The 17,187-nt window shown below is 41.6% G+C and overlaps 1 protein-coding gene across 1 annotated transcript in view; it reads right to left on the bottom strand.

Annotated features, from left to right (window-relative positions):
- Positions 1-2,950: 2,950 nt before the first annotated feature.
- Positions 2,951-17,187, bottom strand: part of LRGUK (leucine rich repeats and guanylate kinase domain containing) — a 52,580-nt gene continuing 38,343 nt past the window's right edge. The window contains exons 17-21 of the mRNA XM_074903547.1: positions 16,308-16,396; positions 9,807-9,941; positions 7,622-7,651; positions 4,429-4,598; positions 2,951-4,021 (exon numbers count right to left, since the gene is read on the bottom strand). Of these exons, the coding sequence (XP_074759648.1) occupies positions 3,870-4,021; positions 4,429-4,598; positions 7,622-7,651; positions 9,807-9,941; positions 16,308-16,396 (576 nt within the window). The 3' untranslated portion in view covers positions 2,951-3,869. The remainder of the gene's footprint in view (positions 4,022-4,428; positions 4,599-7,621; positions 7,652-9,806; positions 9,942-16,307; positions 16,397-17,187) is intronic.

The following is a 17,187-nucleotide window of genomic DNA, read 5'->3' as shown; positions in this document are numbered from 1 at the left end:
TTATAATTGGTTTTGACAGCTGCCAAATTAGCAGCATATTATGCAGCATATTCAATTAGACAAGCTCCCGAGGGAGCAGGCAGAGGTAGTGGGGCAGCCAGACGCTCCTGGGACATGACGTGGTGCTGCAGGAAGGTACTTTTAGAAATGGATGTGTGTGCTTTTCAGAGAAATAAACAGCCCTTTTGTCAATACCGGCAACTATTCCCCATCTGTTTCCAGAACATCCTTAAAAAAATAAAATAAAAAGGTGCAGCTGCTGGATTTGCAGTGGTCTCACCAGCAAGTCAAGCCTCTATCAGTGGTTGGTAGCTTCTGGGCTTTCTAGGGCTCATATCAATGGGTTTAGTGTGGAGGGAGGCAGGGAGATGTCAGAGTACCAAACCAAACCATTTTGCACCTTTTTATTTATTTTTTTTTTTAAAATGCAGCTATTAATTTGGGGAGCAGGTACTGGAGAATCCCAGCCACCACGTGTCTCGTGCTCTCACCTTCTAAAGGCAGCAGGTTGCCCTGGCTGCCTGTGCACTCTGTGATCATCCATGGAGCATCTCTGCCTCCAGCACTCGATACGCTCCGCAGATGTGCAGGAGCAGCTATTTATGGGCCTGTTCTGCAGCCCCTGGAAATCTTCACTGAGCTGCGCATAAAGTTTTAGCGAGCAAACTTCATAGCCTCTCTCTCAGGCTCAGGTCTGTATTAAAACACCGTCCTCTTATGTCTAATGAGCACGGCATTTCTTAATTCAGCAGCTCCTTATCCTGCAGCATCTGTGTTGTAACTCCTACCATGTTGCTACTGGCCTGGGGGAGGAATCGGGGTAAAAAAACCTGCCCTTGATTTCCCAAAACACTGATGCATAAGCAAAGTCTTCTCAGCTTCACCTCAAAGACCCGGTGTTTGAGCAGAGATGCAGGACTCCTGGGTTCTGACCCGACTCCTGTAAAAAAAAAACGCTCATGAGATAACACAAATCATTGGAATTTCTGCCTTGATTTACCAGTGTGCAACACAGGGCTACGACACAGCCCGTGTGATAAGTGCACAGCTACATCCTCCGGCTGGTAAAGCCATTTGCAGTCACAAGGCAGCAACCACAGTTACTGATTTTATTGAATGTTGAATGTTTAATTTAAAAAAGGGAAATTAAACAGCTTGTTATACTCCCCTCTGTAAAATTCAAGACTCAGAGACTTGTTTAACTATGACTAACTTAAGGTGTTACTCTGCTGTAATCCAAACACGCTTCCTGCCAATAAAAACAGAGTTCCCTGAAACAGCCCCGCTTTTATCTGCCAGTCTATAAATATATAGGCACCAAGTTACAAGTTCTGTACTTTCAGCCAAAAATAAACACTCTAAACTAAAAACGACGAACTGCAAAGCTTCACAATCTGCTAAATGAGATGTAAATATTACGTATCGGCAAGCCAACGGCACTTCTGCCTTCAAACTGGGCCAGATGTTCCCCGCTTCAGGGTGCAGGAGACAAAGGGCAGGTCAGCCTAATGCACTTGGGTTTGGAAACCTCCTAAATGGGGTTAGCAATTCCATCTGTGGTCTGCTGGGGGCTGGGAAGAGAGCAAGTGAGAGTGTACGGCTGGAAAAGTTTAGGGAAGGAAGGCAAGAAACTTAATATTTTGCTGAATCGACTTCAGCAAATTCAGCTTCTCGCTGGTATTTTTAAAATCTCACGTCCTACTTCTGTGCAAGGTCCTTATCCCCTGGTCTGCATGTGTAACCCCGCTGAACCTGCCACACGTGGAAGCATTTGAAAGCTCAGGGCCCAAGGGACTGACTGCAAACCAGGAGATTCTCTGCAAACGTCACCGATACAAACGCAAGTAAGCTAACCGAAACCCTGGTCACAGAAGGACAAATGATTTTCTTTTTACAGCTGGGAAATAAGAGTAACATATTTATACCCCTCCTGGATGCTCAGCTCTGTATAATCGAAATAGAGATACAATTCCTGTGCTGGAGAGTTTAACTTTTAAGACTGTTCCTGTAAACATGAGTAGTTTGAATCGCTGTGCTCGCTCGCTGCAGACGTACAGGGCTTTTGCACGCTTCAAGCAGAGGAAATGCAGCACAATTTGGGGATAACCTGTCATGTTTTGTCCAGTTCTACCCAGAAGGGAGTAACTGCCCTGCGGGAAGAGTGGAGGGCTGGGGCTGACGGGGGAAGAACGGCGCAGGGATGGCAGCAAAAGGAACGAGATGCTGAGGTATCACCCACCACCCACCGCCCTTATTTTCCAGACACATGTACCCGGGCTGCCGTGCGGAGCAGTCTAGGTACAAGGATTCCTGCATTAGCGTCCAGGAGAAAACTAATTTACCTGCACTGACTCTACTACCTTCCTCATTTAAGCGAGGAGGTGTGATCACCCCTGGCCCTGCTGGCTATGAACCACGAGGTACCTTGTACGTGTTCATTAACCGTGAGAGTGACAAAACTACTGTCACCTGTAAACCAGCACAAACTGATAACACCCATCAGCATCCACGTCAATTAACTGTGCAGCCAGCTGTACCAGCCAGGCCAGCTTCTGCAAAGGTATTTATAGAGGCAAAGCAGCCGTGGAGAGCCTGGTGGGATTTGCTGAAGAAACTCTGGAGGTTGGGTCGTTACTCGGTGGCAGTCAGGTACCCCCCTCGCTGAACCGCCTTGGTGAAAAACCCATCCAGGTTGAAACTGCAGCTTCAGTTGCCTGAACTCTTTCTGAACCCAGGCCACGGAGCAGCCTTGCTTTTTGTTCTGCCAAAATCAACGATAAAAAACTGGTGCCTCGGAAGAGCTGTTGTTCTTCAGCTTGAGGATACAGCCAGCTGCTATATGGAAAGGAAACTATTTAATAAAGAGCTGAGTTGTTTTACAGGCTTCACTGGAATTTAAGGTCAGGCTATCTAAATTTATCCGTTACTTACCATGAGCTGTGTTGCTTCGTTCAGTTCATCTATTTAATCAACAAAACCCCCTTGGCCACCTTGTGAACATGCATGGTGAGGTAAGGCAGAGCTCTTCCACGGACGTGACTCCACGCTGTGGCAACGAGTCACGTCATCTTCTGTGCACACAGAGACCTCCGAGGACCCGCGCTGTAATATGAACCGCAAATGCCCCTCCTTGGGGGAAGCTGCTTGGGCAAAAGGGCCCCACTATCTGTTCTGTAATTAGATAATAATGAAAATTAATCAGGACAAACGTTAACTCGACAGTTTTATTTACTTGTCAGAGCTCTGCTCCACATACAGAAAAGCAAATCTTCATGCACTGCTTACAGCTTCAGCTAGTTCTCAGTAATTGTACACATTTTTTTTCTGATGACTCCTTACTAGGTTGTTTAGATACACTTGCAAATCAAAGAATTATGGCTCACCCCTTAAAACAAACACATTTTATTTAAAAACAAACAAACAAAAGACTTGGAGCTAGTTTTCACTCCCAACTTAACTCTGAATATTTCACAAAATCCCTCTTCAAAATAATTCACTAGTCCTAAAATATAGACAATATTATCAGAGGCCCTGATGTTTCCCCACCTCAATTAAATCTATAATAAAGGAGGGGAAGGAAAGAGAGAAATTAATGGAAGATATGGTCATGTGGCTGTTAGGAAAAAATCTACGCCATTTCCCAGCTGAGAGTGCCTGGGGAAATAATGTCTAGCTTTGGGAAATACAGAAATTACTTTTTAATAAAGTTAAAAATAAATAACTTCTTTGGGAGAGTTAATCAGAAATGGATTTAGAAATAATATTTGATAGACTTTGCTTTGTTGAAGTGAAATATATCAAAATCAGTGTTCCTGTTGGACAGAAAGATTCGGTGTAATCATGACAAAGACTTGACTAGTGGTTGGCCATCAAGGGTTGGTCCTCTTCCGCCCAGGTGGGATTGGAGGTAGGACAGGTTTGGAGTGGGATCCTGGCCAGGTGATGAGCTGAGGCACATGAGAAGAACCAGCCTTGGACTTGCTGTATTTTCTCTGAAGATTTTCACTAGGGATTTTGGTTTCTGCAGAAATTACAAATAAATGAAGAAGCACTAAGAGGGTGCTTGTTTCAATGAAAAGTTACAATTTCCCACAAAACGTAACTCCAGCTGAAAACCCAGTGTTTTGGGGAGTTGGAGAAGAGTAATATCTGTAGGTAGTCTAGTGACTGCTTTACCTCATATATATGGAGGAGTAACTTTATGCCCAGGCAGTCACTATTTTTCATTTCTCCAAAGGTTCATTGAGAGAAAGCTGCCGCACTGCGTATGTTGCATTCACATTGTGATGATTCTGCCTCATCATAACGTTGCAGCTTGTAGGAGTGTGATGACCAGAAGCCTGAAGAGGCTGCCCCGTCACCCAAACGAAGCTATCAGCATTACAGTAAGATGCACAACCTGAGCAAAACTCTTACTTTGGTTCAAACCTTTCAGTCTATCCACTCCTTTTTCAGCTCCTCTTGGGTCTTGATGCTCAGCTTTGGCATCTTCAGCGAGGTGAGCTTGGGGAACAGGGGTCCGAACGGGCAGGCCTTCAGCAGCAGGTGCACCAGGTGAGATTAGGAATCGTCCACGAGCAGGACCAGATTCTCTGGAGCTGAGAGAGGAAAACGATTCATGCTTTAAAATAGCGATAAAAAAAAGTACATGCACCAAGTCTGACAGTACTACTGATACTGCAGTCACCCAACTCAGTCAAAAGTCAGAAATAAATCCCAGCGCTTATCAGTTACACAAAGCTTTTTCACACATTACTACTGCCTCTCTTGTTTTTCATTTACTGATTTAATTTATCAATCACGCAGACAGGTGCAATAAAGAAGTTCACGCCACACAGTGAATCAGCTTCACATCTGAGATCAGAACTCAGAGCATCTTGTTTCCAAAGCTGGGGTTCAACGCTGTAGGCAACGTTCCCTCTCAGTGAGTAAAAGAAAATAGGAATTGCCTTGAAAAGTGGTGTTTCTGTAGTACCCTAGTGACAACACAGACCATGAGTAACCATTTACCAGTGAGTAGTACCCAAGGCACCCCTGACCTGTTAGGTAGGTCTCTTGGAGGAAATCTAGTCAAAGCCTAAGTAGTCATAACCACCATGTTGTAGCTTGTTCTGATAAAGGTTTCCCATTTCCATCTATATACTTTATACTTAAAGAAAAGGAGAAGGCCTTGATTGATATGAAGAGATCAATAACTACCCGTTTAATGCAAAACTGTAATATATTTACGCAATGCTTAAGATATTTCATCATGTCTCTCTTTGTACAGAAAGAACTGGTCTGGTCTAGGTGAGAGAAACGGATTCATAGATTAATGAATCTGGGAGGAAATTCACCTTATCCAGGGTGCAGGTCAAAGGAATTTCATCCTGTAATTCTTGCAAGGAGCACTTAGCTTGTGAGAATACTGTGATTACAGTGTTCTGGGGCAAAGAAAGTAAGTATTTCAGTGGTATTTTAATAAATCCATACAATAATAAGAAAGGATCATGACTAATGAGATAAAACAGTGTGGTACTCCTGTAAGAAACAGGCAATTATCTTGTCACTAGATGTACTGTGGAAGTCTGTGAGAATTTTGCCATTGCCTTCAAAGTAAAGGAATATTGTATCTGGTAATGTACAGAGTGCTTGAGTCCTCCTCTGAGGCCCACTGCGTCCAAGGATGCTCATCAAACACAGAATGCTCTAGACAAGTGCTTAACCCTGGTTGTAATCTCGTTTTAGCTGCTTATAATAGACATCAGGTACAACTGTGGTAGGGATAAGAAATTACTAGGAGTAGGAAATCCAGGCTCAGTATAAACAGCAGCTTGGACTCTTCAACAACATCTATTCCAATTTCTAAAAGGCTGATGGCTTTTGCTTTTGCTCCAGAGAACAGAGTCACACATTTGCCTACAAATAAAGGCTAAAAATAGATATATAGTTAGAATTAACCTCCCGTGGATCTCTAGCCACACTGTGTTAAAATCCAGCATCCTAAGGTGTTCAGCAAAAATCTTCATTCTCTCCAGCTGTCCCTTTCTTAAAGGGCAGAAGACAAGGTAAACTGTGGGAAATAATTTATCTACCACTTGTCAGGGTGTAAAGGGAAGGTAGATACCCAGGCTTTTCTAGTACAAGTGTGATAAGAAATGTTTAACTTAATGAAGGTTTTTTGTAAAACAATGAGAATAATATAAACAATAAGTGGGAAAACTAGAGTTTATGAGGTCTCCACCATCTAGATGTCCAAGGTATCCGGGAGGGGTGAGGCCGAGGAGGTGAGAACCGACCTCTGCTTTGTGCTTTTGCCAGGTGACCTGTAAATGAGTTTGGGTAACCTGTCTTTAGTCCTTCCTTCGGCACAGAAAAGAGAACTTACAGGTGAAGCAGGCATGTGTCCTGACTTGAAAGTTTTCCCTCTAGTAAAACTTCCCAGTCAGCTAAATGGAAAAGAAATGAAAAATAGGAAGCTTAAAAAAATCCAGTATGACACCTTGGAATAATGAGATAAATGGATTCTGTGTGCACTAAGTACAGAATACGTGAGTAATGAGCTGCTGAGTAAAGCAGTGGACTGCTATCGATTCTGTTTCAATGATGGTTGCACTGGACTGTCAAATTGTCAATAATGTCTGTCATTGCACACGATGTCATAATAGTTCAGGTGATGGGTATTTTTCATTTGGTTGTGTTTGGCAGGAATGGGGACGTGCAATTAAATATTTGAGACAGTTCCTTGTTGGAACTGGTCAATGGTGGGTGACGTTCTGGCTCCACCCTCAAACTTGCAAATAATGAAGGTATAGGGGCAGATTAAGAAGTGAAGTTTCTACTCTCCAACTCATTATATTTTGCCTCTCCTCTCTTCTCCTTGTTATGCTGTAAGCAGATCATTTCGATATCCTTACAAACACCTCTACTGGTGAGAGCGAGCAATGAAATACAGCAGACAGGGACCCAAGGAATTTATCATTGCCTGTGGTGAGTAGCAGTCCTTTAAGCACAGTTGTAAGATATATTGCCCTAAAGGACTGCTACTCACCACAGGCAATGATAAATTGCTTAAGCCTATGAGTGAAAACAAATGGAACCTTAGGCCAAAAAAATCCACGCTTTCATGTGCGGGAGAGTTCAGCCTCCAGCAGAGGACTTCAAAAATCCCTGGAAACTGGCATTTTCTTTTGTGAAGTCAGGAAGGACTAAGTCATCATAGGTTACTCCTAAGGAGGAGACCATAGCTATGGTCTTAGCAATGGAAAGAAGCCATGGATGTAATTAGAAAGGGTCCTGCTGAAAACTGCAGCTCAGTGGGCAGATGTCCAAACAAAACTTTTCATTTTCACTCCTGAGTAAATGCAGGCAGGATCATCTATTTCACTTGTAGAGCAGAAGTAACAGAACTGCAGGATTTGACTCCAGCAAGTGTTAAGTGATGTAAAGAATAATGATGCTGGTTCCACCACAGCTCAAGCTTAAATAAAAACTGCCAGATTTGAGAAATAATGCAAAAAATCTGGGACCTGAACACTGTATTGCCCAGTGAGCTATCAGATTAATCTGCTGTCCCTGATCTTGGAAAATAAGATTTCCTTCATTAGCTGTGCCTGGAGGTTAAATTCATTCATGCTCTTACCCCTTGATGTTTTTTATTACTTTACTCTTTCTTCCATTCCAAATGTTGAAAGCATAAAATTGAAGAGAAAGAAAAAGAAAATATTAAACCACCTCAATATTCAAACAAAATCACTACAGGTTTTACTGCAATACTTCAGAAACGTGGGATTTTTTTCACCAATACTTCAAATGCAACTACACAACAGCATTTCCATCAATCATGCTTAGAAGCAAATTTCTTCCAAACTTTCCATATTTCCCTTGCAAAAGGATTTGACAACACGACTCTATACTATTTTGCTGTAGGCTATGACGCATGCACAGAAAATGAATCAGATTAGCAGTTTGCTTTTTTCTCTCCTCACAGTTGTTTTGCCACTGTGTTATTAACAGTGCTAAATGAAAACACTGCTAAAGTCAAAACACCAAAATGTGGTGGAGTGGAAAGACATATTTATTCCCATATGCGAAGGGTAAGACCTTTACAACTCATCATAGCTTCGCAGTCATTTGAGTTATAGGTCTTGCCTCTCGCTGGTAAGGACAGATGATGCATAATCCCTCAGCAACCTATTACACGCTCAGTTTCTATCATACACTCACTCTGTTCCCCTTCAGCACACTCCACCGTGGCACAAATGCTCAGGACAAATGAATCTGCAGAGGCCCACGGTTTCAACCTTTTTACAGCACGCTAATTAACTACTTGTAATTACAGTGGCAGGTAGTACATCACATAGAGGGAACTGGCAGTCTCTCTAGGATATAAAAGGAACACTGAGATTTTTTTTTCCAACAGCAAGTTTAGCTAAGAATTCTGCTTCACAGATGAATAAAGTGTAGGGATTGAAATCCTATAAAGATGCTCAGCGTTTCTCATCAGTCTGACAATGTGAAAAGCTGCCTCATGTGTGTTTAGGAGGTTATTTAACAGTGATTTTTTTTAAAAGATGTGAAAACACATAGGTGAAAAAATACATGGTATGGTTTAAATATAGCAGGAAAGGTACCTTGGTTTGTATAGAATGAGAACAAGCTATCAGACACGGGACTGAACCCACAATCAAATTCAAGTTTACCAAGAGCCAGAGAGCATGGACATCAGCTCACTCTAAGTTACAGCTCTCAGGTGAGCTTCGTGGTAGGTTCCAAAGAGTGAGCAGAGCACGGCTACAAGCACACACCTATTTCCTCGCGTGGATGGGGGAGCTGGCGTGTTCCGCTTCACTAGGCCATGCTGTGTGACATCCGGCTGCTTCTGTGTGTCCCATCTGGGCATGAGATTACAACAGATGGCCAGAAGAGGGGAAAAAAAAAAGAAAGCTGATCCAGGATACTGCAGAGAAAGGCTGCAATGTCACTCGCCGCAACAGCGGACAGGCTTGTTGGCAGCCAGAGCTCAGATGTACTTATGAAACAAGGCTGAGTAAGTCACAGCCGTCTTGTAAGAGGATCCACAGAGCAAGCCAGGAAAATAAAGCCTGCTTCGTAGCTGAAGGCCTAAAAGCCATCGAAGATGTCGCCTCTTCAAATCTTATTCTGTCCTCACCTCTCTACAAGCTTTAAATGAGATAGGAGTTGTCTCCTTGCCATACCACACAGGCTGTTCAACTGTGGTGCAAATAAATGAAAATGTTCATCACTCAGGAGCGGAGATGCTGGACAAGGTGTGAAGCATAGCAGCAATGGCTGAGGTAGTAAGAGAAGGTAAAGGTGCTACAGAGCTCAGTATCCTGATGGGGTCTGCTTTTATCGTGGATGAGATAAGAGTTTGAAGATCATGATATCACCCAGAGCCTCCCAAATGGTATTCAACAGTAACTATAGTAACCCTCTAGAGAGAGAATGAGAAATAACTCTGATAGCAATATCTGGTAAATTTGTTTAAAAACATATTTATTATTCAAGCTATTTCTATACCTAGACGCAGGTTCTTTCAGCACCTTTTTCCCTTCAAACATCCTCTTGACAGAAAGCTCTTGAAATTCCCTTTCTACATGTATGAATTATGGTGCCTAAATGAAACCATTCCCATGAATGACAAGACTTTGTTTTATGCTGCAGCGACACATGTTTAATAAGGCTGTTGATGTAACAGATGAGACAACTGCATTAGCTTGGGAAATGGTTTTAGATCTTGCACATGGCAGCACTGACCTTCATTCCACCCAGCGATGATCTGCTGTCTCAGAAACTGAACTCACCGGCTCTCTGGGTTAGTCAGGGCCAAGCTCTGGTCCTGGGTGACATTTCTTCCATCTGAGAGCAGAGAAGAATGTATTGTTGGTTCCAGGAATTGTTGACGGGAGCTGCTCGGTTCAGGAGTGACTGCCAGGCCCCTAAAATGATACAAAAAGAAAAGAAAGTGCTTGTTAAATGCATTTACATAGTGTGATAGCAATAATGAGTGCTCGGTGAGTTCACAAGACCTGTTTGGATGGAGGGAAGCGTTATCTCCAGTGGGAAAGAAGCAGGAGTGAGAAGTTGGGGGTAGTAATCCAGGCTCCGTTTATAGCCAATAGAGAGGAACAGTCACAGCTACAGCATGAATAAACTCAAGCTTAAACAGATTAGACATCTAGTCTAATCTACTAGCAGGCTGGATGAATCACTCTCCAGTAAAACAGAGCAATGCAGGGCAACTCGTTCAGATAAAGATGTTTTACTTACAGACATCCAAAACTGGGAGATTAATCCCACCCCTTGTGACTAACTCACAAGGTGTGAAGTTTCATCTTCAGGGCTGTGCATAACAGCTACAAAAACCCCCATTCCTGCAATATTGGCACCACTTTATTTATAGACTCAAACCACAGAGCTAAAAGCAAAGAGATGCAGCACTGAAGGCTGCCGAACATGAGAGGTCCTTAATGAAATGCTGAACTTCAGATTAGAACTCTTGGCAGATTCCATACATCCATCCCCGGTACTGGAGCCATCCCACTGACACACCTCAACTGAACTCTGAAGGAATCTGTTTAAGGACAACAAGCCCATGTAATTTTTACATGTGCCATTTTCTAGTTTCCCTAGGAAGCTTCTCGAGAACATTTTTAACTGCAGAATTTGCAGTTAAAACATTTGCAACTGCTGAATGCTTGCTCCGTGGGAAAAGCTAGGCTTTTAAGGAGGGTTAATATCTTTTCTGAAGATTCACTGCTACAGTTTGGAAAAAAAATCCAAACTGCTGAGTTCTTCATCAAGCCCTCCATCATGCCCATAGGCCATTATAGCAACAAGTATACCGCTGCCACTTTCCCACGGGGAAACAGAGAGGCTGGAATCTCAAACTGTCTTTTCATGCCTCCTCATCCTGCCACAGCAGGACTGTGCCCTGCTGTGGGTCTTCTGGTGCTTCAGTGATGAGGCTTTCCCCATTCCTCCTCAGAAATCAGTCCCTAGCCCAATACGCTGCATTGCAAGCAAAGTTTTTCTATTCTTCATCTTTAAATTTCCCTTTCTTTAGTTTCTTCTTATTATTAATACCTATAAATAAAGCTTCCCTAGTGTAAGGCCTCAAGCTGTTATTGTTTCTCTGTCAAACAACTGCTGGCTGGTAATGGTGTTTGTTCGTTATCAGCTCAGATCAAAATCTGAACCAACTACACTGGAGAAAGGGCCTGATTCCATTAATGGCCCCCAGAGCTGAGTGCTCTCAGAAATCATTTTTTGTAAATCCACATCATGGAAACAAATAAATAAAGAATAAAAGAAAATTTCTCACCAAAGAACTCTGCTCAATATATAGAGCAGAAATACAGAGCCTGACAATGGAGGTTCTAAGAGTCAAAGCAGAAATCTGAAGACAGGATTCAGGAGCACCCCTCTAAGGACTGGGTTACCTCAGGAAAATGAACTCTACTTCCTGGAGCAAAGGTTTGGGTTCAGAACCTTCAACCCAGGCTCAGAAGCTTCATCTCAGTTGATAAGTTAACCAACATGCCTGACAGCTCAGAAAAACTATGCATAGTTAAAGGTGTTATAGGGATGTCTTTTCACCTTCTGTCTCTGCACGAGATGTCTCCTTTACATCGCCTCTCAGGTTTTGTCATTATAGGTGTTTAGGCTCGGAGTGTAATTCAAATTACACCAGGATGCCTCAGCTCAAAATCAAAAAAAAAAAAAAAAAAAGGAAAACAGGCTGAAGAAGTTAAATAGCACCCTGTGAAAAGGCATATCCATGTAGTTCAGAACAATGTCCTAGTTTTGTCACTGAGAGGGGCACAGAATTAAAACTGAAAAGCAAAATTACATTGAAGTCAGAGGTTGATTAGACAAGAGGGTCTGCAAGACATGAACACAACCACATGCATGCAAATCCTATGCTCACAGCAAGCAAATCCAACCTGAAGAGAGGGTCTCAACCAGAGGGAGACCACGGACCTTCTCTCTTCCCAGTTCTGGCAAGGAGCTCCAGTGAAACTCTAAAGTGTATGAATTTCTTCCAACTCAGCAAAGTAAAACCGCATGTTATAAATTCTCCTCTCAGTGATGCCTGCTCTTGCTTACTCCAGTTCTTTCAGCAACATTTAGACAAAACCAAGAAGTTAATCATTAGCTAAAGGCCTGATCTGAATGAGACTTCAACCCAACCCCTTATTTATTACCCTCAAACACACAGACAACTAGGGAAATTATGCAGAGCAAACCACCAAACGTTGCTTGTACATTATATTAGGCAATGAGACATCAAAATTACTTTAATTATACCTGCACACAGCCATAGGCAAAAAATAAAGAGGCCAGGTTTTCAGTAATTTGGATTTAAGAATCTAAATTTATGTGGGTAACCCTGCGGGGCTGCAATAAATAAAATAGGTTAGATTCTTGTGTGACACCACTTTAAAAATTTTCAAACACATACTCAGGAAAATGGAGCTATAGATTTCAGTCTGGATTAAAGTGTGTAATGATGAGATTAAGCATTAAAGAATCTTTTAATATTTACAGATACACTAGAAATTCAAAACAGCTAGTAGTACCTTAGGAACTTTTTTTTTTTTGCATTTTTGGCATCAGTTTCATATATTTGATAGAATTTAGATCCACTCCTACCTGAAGTAGGGTTCTCTGCAGCTGTGCTGCTCAAAAGCAAGCTGAGCTGCCTCTGCCCTCTGCCATTTCTGGTCCACAGCCCCCTATTTACACTCTCAGTCCTCTTTCAGCATGATGCCAGCACAGGTGGTTCTTCAGAGCGTAGAGGAAATTTATCTGGCTGAAAAAAACAATCTTTTTGTTTGGCAAAACCTGATCTGTACCTTTACCCAACTCATCACTAAGCTGTATGACACTGGAGCCAGTGGCAGCACAGAGCAGGCAGTGGAAGAAAAGGAAGGGGTGGGTGGGTGTGAGCCAGCACTGCCACTGAAGAAACACTAAAATTACTGAATTCTTCCTCATTGCGTGACAAAAAACGGCTCAACAGAAAAAAGTCTGCTTTGTATTGATGGCCCTTTTCAACCCCAGAAATCAGGATAGAAATCCTCAAATAAAACACTGCTTTAATGGAGCTACTCATATAGTTTATACCATTAAAATCTAGTCGGACAGCTAAAAAAAACCCCACATATCTTTGAGCAAGACATCGTATAAACTTCTAGCTAATCATATTATATTTCTATGTGCTAAAAATATACATAATCAGTTACCTGCATACTTCACAAATTTGTTCTTTTTAAATTATAATCACCTACTTTTTCAAGTACTTGTCTTATTTTGCTTCAGGTTACCTGCAATGCCCTCAGAAGAAAACTTCATTCTAAAACAACTCCACTGAGCATGGCAAGCATGGACTTTCCTCTTGAATATCCCAATACAATTTGAAATTAATCTGCTTTAATGAACTTCCTCCTCTCTATCTGCCCCGATTTGCTCCACAATGTCATCTCCCCAGGGGTAGAACAAAATGCATGTTTGCTTCTCCCAGTCACAAGCCCATACCTTCTCCAGCCAATTCAAACTCCAGTGGATGCTCAGGGTAAAAATGAGGTTTTACATTGGAGTATCTGAAGCAGGGGTGAGTATTCTTTTCTCTTTGCTCTTCTAGAGAAGCAGTATTCCCCAGCCAGGAGTGCTATGGCAGCAAGCTTACTACATCAAGATTCATCAACTGAAGCCCTGTATAAGGCCCTGATATGTTACCAGTGGAAAAAAAAAAAAATCATATTCTTTCATAAACAGCAGACAGATTAAGTGGACAAAGTACATTTATACACTGCTGCTGACAATGAAAATAAAGGCACATCATGTTCTAAATAAAAATTCATCACAACAAAGTTGGTAAGATTAAAGAATAGACAGCAAGTTTTTTTTTTAAAAAACAGATTCTAAACAGGCATGGCCTATCCTATTTATGTAGCCAAGTAAAAAGAGAAAGAAACCCCTCCAAATGAAATACAGCTTGAAAGAAAATAAAACATGGGTATTCCATAGGAGAGAGAAATCTGGGAAGCACTGAAGCTGAGATGGATCTAGACATTGATGAGATGAGATGTCTAACCTGGATTTCTAGTGCAAGATGGCTGCGTGACAAGAGTGCAATTTTTGAGCAACTTATGTGGAGACAATGAGTATTGTTCCTCAAATGCAGGTGAGTCTGTCTTCTTTGCCAGCACTTGTTGTAGGGACACCTGAAATACTCGGGATTGGTCAATTTTGAGAGTTACAAATTAGAATTTATAGTAATTTACTAAATTATTTTACTAAATTATTTAGTAAATTTAGTAATTTACTCAATAATTTACTAAAAATCTACTGAATTTACTAAGCACAGACTTACAGAGAAAGATGAAAAGACATTACAAGATGTAAATAAGAGCCATGGAAAGACATAAAACAAGATAATAGTCTAACTACCTCAAAATTATTTGGATGCTGCTGCTAATATTGCTACGACTAATGAAATAATGAATTACCATGTGTCAGCTGAGCCACACAATCTGTGTACAAATTCCTTGCTTAGCTCTTGAGAAAAGCTAGAGAGAGCCCCATCACCTTACATTTCCTATGCGCTAGGAGTGTCCACAAAGATGGTTACCACAGCTAAGATGACATGCAATAACCTTTTAAGCTGCTCACGACCCAGGTCCATGGTTATATACTGAAAGAAAGATCCATCAAACCCTAGGTGAGCTTTTCCAAGGTGAAAGCCCCTCTCTTATGGGTATTTAAGACTTCATTCAAGTCTGTGTAAACAAACGTGCCCAATAGAACCACCATAAACTTGCTGCTGGACCGGACTACATGATCTACCAGGTTCTCTGCTATCTAATTGCTACATTCCAGGATTTAGAGTCTCTCTCAGAATTTCAACCATTTTATAGCATTCATATTTATGCACCTCTTGACTTAACCTCTCGCGTGGAATGGGGTGTTGTCTCCTCTTGCCTCCAACTCTGCTGAGTGCATCTATCCCTTGAGGCCTGGTAATTGCAAATGCTGATTGGGGGTGACAGGATTTTCTCTCACCTGGCTGACAGCTCTGCCAAAGCAGTCTGGTACTTAACTCCAAAATCAGCTTCCAGCAAAGGAGTATCGTGGAATAAAGGCAGCAAGAGCAACAAACTATGGCAGGCTCAGATGAACAGTTTACACTGCAACACTAAATCAAACCCAAAACATCTAGCAAAAGAAAACACCGATTTCCATTTTTCTTTTCATTTCAGCATGATTTAAAACGAATCAATCAGCTACTTAAATGAAAAAATTTTCTCTAAGTAAAGATTTGGAAGATGCATCATAATGATGCATCTCTGCCAGTAAGCTTCTGCCATTGGTTCCCAGAGACAGTTTAATGCACTAGGGTTCTGTGGGGTTTTTTTTCCTTCTTTCTTTTTTTTTTTCTTAAGCAGTCAATCTCCAGACCTTGTCATTGGAATGATTTTCATCAACACATCCGGTACGTACAATTGGTGACTGCATTCGTACAGGCCTGAATGAGCTGAAAGGTGTGAACTTTTCTATTCCTTCTGATGACTGCTGATTTAGAGGCCTGTGTGATTGTCAACACAGTAAGCCTTTTCATGGCAGGTAGGAAAAGCAAGAAAAGAAAAATTCAGATTAGGAACACTTATACCAGGGGAAGGCAGGAGTGCCACAAAAGATCAATCAAAGAAGGTACATTGAGATTCATGGACTTTTAACATAATTTTTGCAGGGCTGTGACCATAAGGAAGAAGGGAGAGAGTCAGACAAGATAGGATCCGTTTTCTAAAAAAATAATTTAAAAAATAAAATTAGGAAGTTGAATCAGCTTTCAGAAATTCTACTTTAAACAGAGATACCACAGAAGAGGTACTGCAGCAAACAACCCGGCACTGAGCACGGCTGTGACTTTCCAACACTAATTACTAGTTAAAAACACACCACAGACTGTGAGCTGCCAGCAAAAAATGATCCTTTTCTGCTCTCTCGGAGAAGACACATATAATAACTTCATAGTTTTAGACAAGTTACTTGTGGATGGCTCTGCCTTGTACATTTTCAGTATACATTTCAGGACTGCTGCACTCCCAAGTCAAAAGCCAGGCGGTGTGTGATATATTTGTAGGGCTGGATTTAAAAGTAACAGAAAGGCGAGTTGTCTACAAGATTTGCAATCGCTGACAGTTTCTAATCATTCATCCTTAAAGGCACTGGAGAAGAAATGTTAAACAGGCATTTTTCACTTTATTGCGAAGGACTTGGCTGAAACCACTCTGTATTACCTTTGGAAAAGCTGGACAGATGCACTAGGTGCCTTCCCCGACAGAGCCTGGCGCACTGCAGCACGACGCCTTTGGAGAGAAGCTTCTTCCTGATAAAGAAATATGACCAACTTTATACAGCAACTTAAAAGTATATATGGTAACTTAATTGGCTGTGATACTCCTCCTCTCTTCTGCTAAGCCTCTAGAGAGTATGCATTTATGTATTCTGGGAAAATAGCAGAGCTGTATTGTAACTTATAACAAGGTGCTAAATTTGATTCACCGATCTGCACAAACCAAATTTTAGTCTGAAATCTTACTGGCTTTGAAAAATGAAGATCTTCATCTCCAGTGAAGCTCCATTTCTTCAGAGTAGTCAAAATGTGCCAGGATCTAGCAGGAAGGAATATCTGCAGAGAGCCACTTTTGATGCAGCCCGACCTCCCTAATATGTTAGAGCAGGGATAATCCTAGCTGTGCTGTTGCCTTAAGTTTCTTTTCACCAGCAAGGGGCTGAATACAGAGAATTTGCCTCTGCTACATCTTAAATCCACCGTCTCCTTGCTCCAGCAATGCAGAACACCTGCCTTACCAACTCTCTATCAACTCCTATTCCCCTCTTAAAGAAAGAATTACCTTTTGCAAACTTCAGTTAGTTAAAATGACTTTGTAGAATGAACACATTATGATCTCAGCGGACTGGAAAATGTGGTCCTGAGTTTTAAGGGCGTGTTAATTAACATGTGCTGTAGGACACTGTAATTTCTCAGGTCAGACAAACGCAGCACTACAGTGTGCTAAAAAAAAAAAAAAAAATGTAAAACACAAAGTTACTAAATCCTGCTTTGTTATCAACTGTTGGCCATTGATAGTTATCAACTTAATAGCTAAATCATAT

This window comes from Athene noctua, chromosome 3 (assembly GCF_965140245.1).
Source record: "Athene noctua chromosome 3, bAthNoc1.hap1.1, whole genome shotgun sequence".
Taxonomy (NCBI): domain Eukaryota; kingdom Metazoa; phylum Chordata; class Aves; order Strigiformes; family Strigidae; genus Athene; species Athene noctua.
The sequence above is the reverse complement of the archived record's forward strand: the minus strand, read 5'-3'. Positions and strand labels throughout refer to the sequence as shown.